General features: G+C 41.0%; 1 protein-coding gene across 1 annotated transcript; it reads right to left on the bottom strand.

Moving 5' to 3' along the window:
- Positions 1–255: 255 nt before the first annotated feature.
- LOC104967928 (glutamyl aminopeptidase-like) lies at positions 256–3,424 on the bottom strand. The gene is made up of 4 exons (XM_010797467.1): positions 3,254–3,424; positions 2,931–3,071; positions 1,371–1,452; positions 256–969 (listed from the first exon to the last, which is right to left on the bottom strand). The coding sequence occupies exons 1-4, from the start codon at positions 3,382–3,384 to the stop codon at positions 823–825; spliced, it is 501 nt and encodes a 166-aa protein (XP_010795769.1). The 5' UTR covers positions 3,385–3,424; the 3' UTR covers positions 256–822.
- Between the last annotated feature and the right edge of the window lie 626 nt (positions 3,425–4,050).

The following is a 4,050-nucleotide window of genomic DNA, read 5'->3' as shown; positions in this document are numbered from 1 at the left end:
TAATGTGCCCTTAGCATTCGCCTATACTGCCTATGCCAAGGGCTGACCCTGATCTAAAGCCTCTTACACACTCTCAGAATGATGCTTTTCTCATGCATTGTTGGTGCATTATTGGTGTGGTTTTGTATGCATAAAGTTAATGTAAAAATACATAGATTCTATAAAAGACTCAAAATTGTACTCACTATACGAACATTTTCCATCCCACCAACATTAAATAATGAAAGAAGCATTGTAGTAAACATTTATTCGTTCAACTCTTTATCTCCATTTCTGCTCACAAATACACAAACACACACAAATGCAGTATGGTGTGTACTAAGGCAGAATTCATCATCATATTTTATATGTGGGTCTGAAGATCATGGCTGCACTCTGCAGAGAAAAGGCTGTATTATTATCCTCTGTGTGATGACCACAAGATCAGGAACAAATCAAAAAGGACAAAGCTAGTAGAACTACAGAGGGAAAAGGCTGCAATAAAAGAAAACTGGGCGGCCACATGATGGGAGAACAATGGAATGAGAATGCTTTAATATTGATGATAGCAGTGAAGGGGAAGTTTTAGATTCGGCAATTAGCCAAATGGTACTTGGGAACGGACACTTGGAACGTTGGAAATCAGATAAGTGTAAGACGCCAATGTGTTAGAAAGTGAATATCTGTTTGGATTTGGTTTTTCAATGTTAATTCAGATCAGCAGCCCTGTTTTTGGCCCTTCAAAAGAACACTAACCTAACCAAGCCTGGCCCTGTGTGCAGTGAATGGTAAAGGCCATATGTTTGTACAGTTATCCCTGCAGGGTTTAACACTGATGCAGCTTTAGAGGGCGTTATTCTGCAGCCACGCGCTGATCTCTTCCTCATTGGTACTGATCCACTCGATGTTGTTCCTCACTGTCTCCAGCGCCTGCTGCCGGGGCATCGCCCCGGCACCAGCATCCGGTGTTTTGACGAAGAAATGCTCCATCTATGGAACCGGCAGAGAGAAATATGTTTCAAGTCTGAAAACGACTCAACTTTCTTTGCCTCAAACACTAAAAGATCCACTTTTTCCCTTAAGAGGCATCAGTAAATAAAACTCTAAGCTAAGTTATCACCAGGGTAAAATTATATATTGATCTTGTGATACATTTTTCTGCAGTAAAACTGGCTCATAACAATCTTCATAGCCCTTTTCAGGCCTACTGGGAGCATTTATTAAAGAAGCGATTTAGTAAGTTACTGGGAAGACACGTTTACGACCTGCACTACAGCAGCAAAATAAAAAAAGGGAAACCTGAAACCAAACATATAAACAACAGTCTAACAAAGACACCAGCATTTAATGAACCAAAGTCGTAGATATTTGCACAAAAGGACAGTACCAACCTTCCACAGCTGCAGCTCAGTGTTGTAGCTGGTGGTGATTCGACCCAGAAGGCGACCAAGGTTCCTGTCATTGATGGTGTACCTGTAGAGAAAGAAAATGCATGACCCTGATCAGCAAATCACATTAAAAACCAAGTGTTTTCTCTCCAGCAATATTCCCTTTTATATTACTCAGGTCCCTTCATTGCCATTTTTCAACCATCCACCAGATACCCTCAGACTTTCCCTTCTTTCCCGGAGACTCTCCACCAATTTCCAAACCAACATCAATGATATTTGCACGTTTTGTTCAGCATGATAATCTCCAAATATTAACATCACTCTGGTTGAAGCGTAATCACCAGAAGTAGATTGCGAGCGTTTGGCTATAAACAAACTACATCAGGATCGTGTGGCCGCTTGATTCTGGTATCAAGAGCATTTAAAAGGAAAGTATTTCGGACATATCTTCAGAAAACTATTCCAGCCATTATGTCCGCATAGGTCAAGGGTCGTCAAACTCAAGGCCAGCGGGCCATATCCAGCCCGCAACCTCAATTTATGTGGCCCGCAAGAGCTTGCGAAGACTATAATATTCAATACAAGTGGTATAATTGTTGAATATTTGCTTTAAATGATTTGCCCTAGACTTCTTTTTTCATACGTACTTAAGTTATTACCTGAACTGATAATAACCCAATGTTAGTCAATACTGTAATATAATACATTATTTTACATATATTATATATTTATATATGTATATTTATATAGTCTTCAAGTTACAACTGGCCCCTTGAGTGCAACCATAATGCTAATGTGGCCTGCGATGAAATTGAGTTTGACACCCCTAGGTAGTTCCCGATCGCTCGTCATCTAAGGTGCTTGCCCCACGAGGACGCATACGGCAAAACGCATAGGATTAACGCAATCGCAAAAAAGCTTCCGTCCACACGCAATATAGACAGACAGAGACACGCGGAGACACGCGGAGACACGCAGCTCTACGCAGCTCTACGCAGCTCCACGCAGCTCCTGTGTGTTTTGCTCACAAAACACAAAAAACGTCTTGCCAGATTAGACTCCACTCGCGTTGATGTCTATATCGAGAGAAAGATAAATAATCTGAATTCAGTGTGCAGTTTACTTTGACGGTGAGCAGCGGAGGTGGGGGGAGGCAGGGCTATTGCGTCATCATTATCACAAAATGATCGTATAGGTCCTACACACGGAGCCGTTGGACCCCCCAGAGCGTATGCCGTGCTAGTCCACCTTGGGGACACGTTATCGTTACCGCAGTTGTTTACTGTCATATTCGGTCGTCCTAGTGTGGCAAAACGGTCTATATGACACTAAACAGTTACGCAAACGGCCGTATGCGTCCTCGTGGGGCAAGCACCTAAGACATATTGCTTCTACATTTGCACCATTATCTGTCAAGCTCCAGACTTATCCTCCCAGACTTCTTCAATTCAATTAACCAAAGAATACTTCATGCATCTTAAAATGTAGTTTATGTTGCTTGCTTGATAGTGTGTTACTGTCTCTCTCTGTTTGTCAGGTCATAGACCTTGTTGCCCTCACCTGTTGACCAGGTAGTCCCAGTTGAGCGTGGTCCACTCCCAGGCCATGTCCTGCCCCAGTGGGTTGAGGGACACGTATCTCACCACAGTGAAGAGATCCTGACTCCTGACCACACTCTCATCTTTAGTGGCCTCCAGCAGCCTGGGGGACAGGACAAAGGTTATCGCTATAAACAGTTTCTTTCTACGGTAACTGGAAATGTTCACATTGTTATAGTACACCAACATTTAAATATTTCCAACATGGCTGTACAAACCCAGTCTAACCCAGGCGATGCAACAACACTTCTTTAATAGTATCATGTAAACTCTGTGTATGATTACTTGTAAAGGAGTTCCACGCTCTCCACAGAGGCCAGTCCATACAGCAGCTTGTCCTTCTCCTGAGCCAGAGTAGTCTCTTTGTACTTATTGAACATTGTGTTCCACTTCGCTGCGTCACCAGATTTCTTCATGCCATATCTATAGACCAACAGCCTCAGGTTCACCGCTACACTGCTGCAGGGCAAAAGGGAAATACATTTTAATATCGAAGAGGGATGGAAAACATTATTCTAAAACAATATCTCTGTAAAAAATAGTGTTCTTGTTATTATAGAAAGCTTGTGGCAACATGTATAATATTGCAACACAGTTGAATTAAAAGCTTGTTGAGGTTTGAAACATCAATTGTAAATGTCAGGTTTGTCAGAATAAAACAGCAATGGTTTTTAAATTTCAATAATAATAATAATAATTAGACGTTACACATGCTGTGTCTCAATTTTAATACTTCACTGAGAACCCAGCTAGCGGGGAACGTTCTCACAACTTTGGCTAACGTTACCTACAGGTTCTAATAATGTTTTAAAGAAACGTTTTAATCTGATGTTCAAAGAACCTTATAAGGATGTTTATTATTTCAAATAATGTTCCTATAAGGTTTAAGGTAAACTAAGACATAAAGTTTTAACTGCAACATTCAGAGGATGTTTTCAGGATGTTATTGAGGCCTGAGTTGACAGAAAGTTTTTAATCAAATGTTCCTTTAATGTAATATGTTAACAAAGGTGGAACGTTTTGCCTGCAACATTCTAAGGATGTGTTTTGGATGTTGTTGGAGTAACACATTAAAGATGTTC

The sequence above is a fragment of the Notothenia coriiceps genome, unplaced genomic scaffold (assembly GCF_000735185.1).
Source record: "Notothenia coriiceps isolate Sejong01 unplaced genomic scaffold, NC01 NC01_scaffold00037972, whole genome shotgun sequence".
NCBI lineage: Eukaryota > Metazoa > Chordata > Actinopteri > Perciformes > Nototheniidae > Notothenia > Notothenia coriiceps.
Note: the sequence above shows the minus strand (reverse complement) of the source record. Positions and strands in the feature narration are given on the sequence as shown.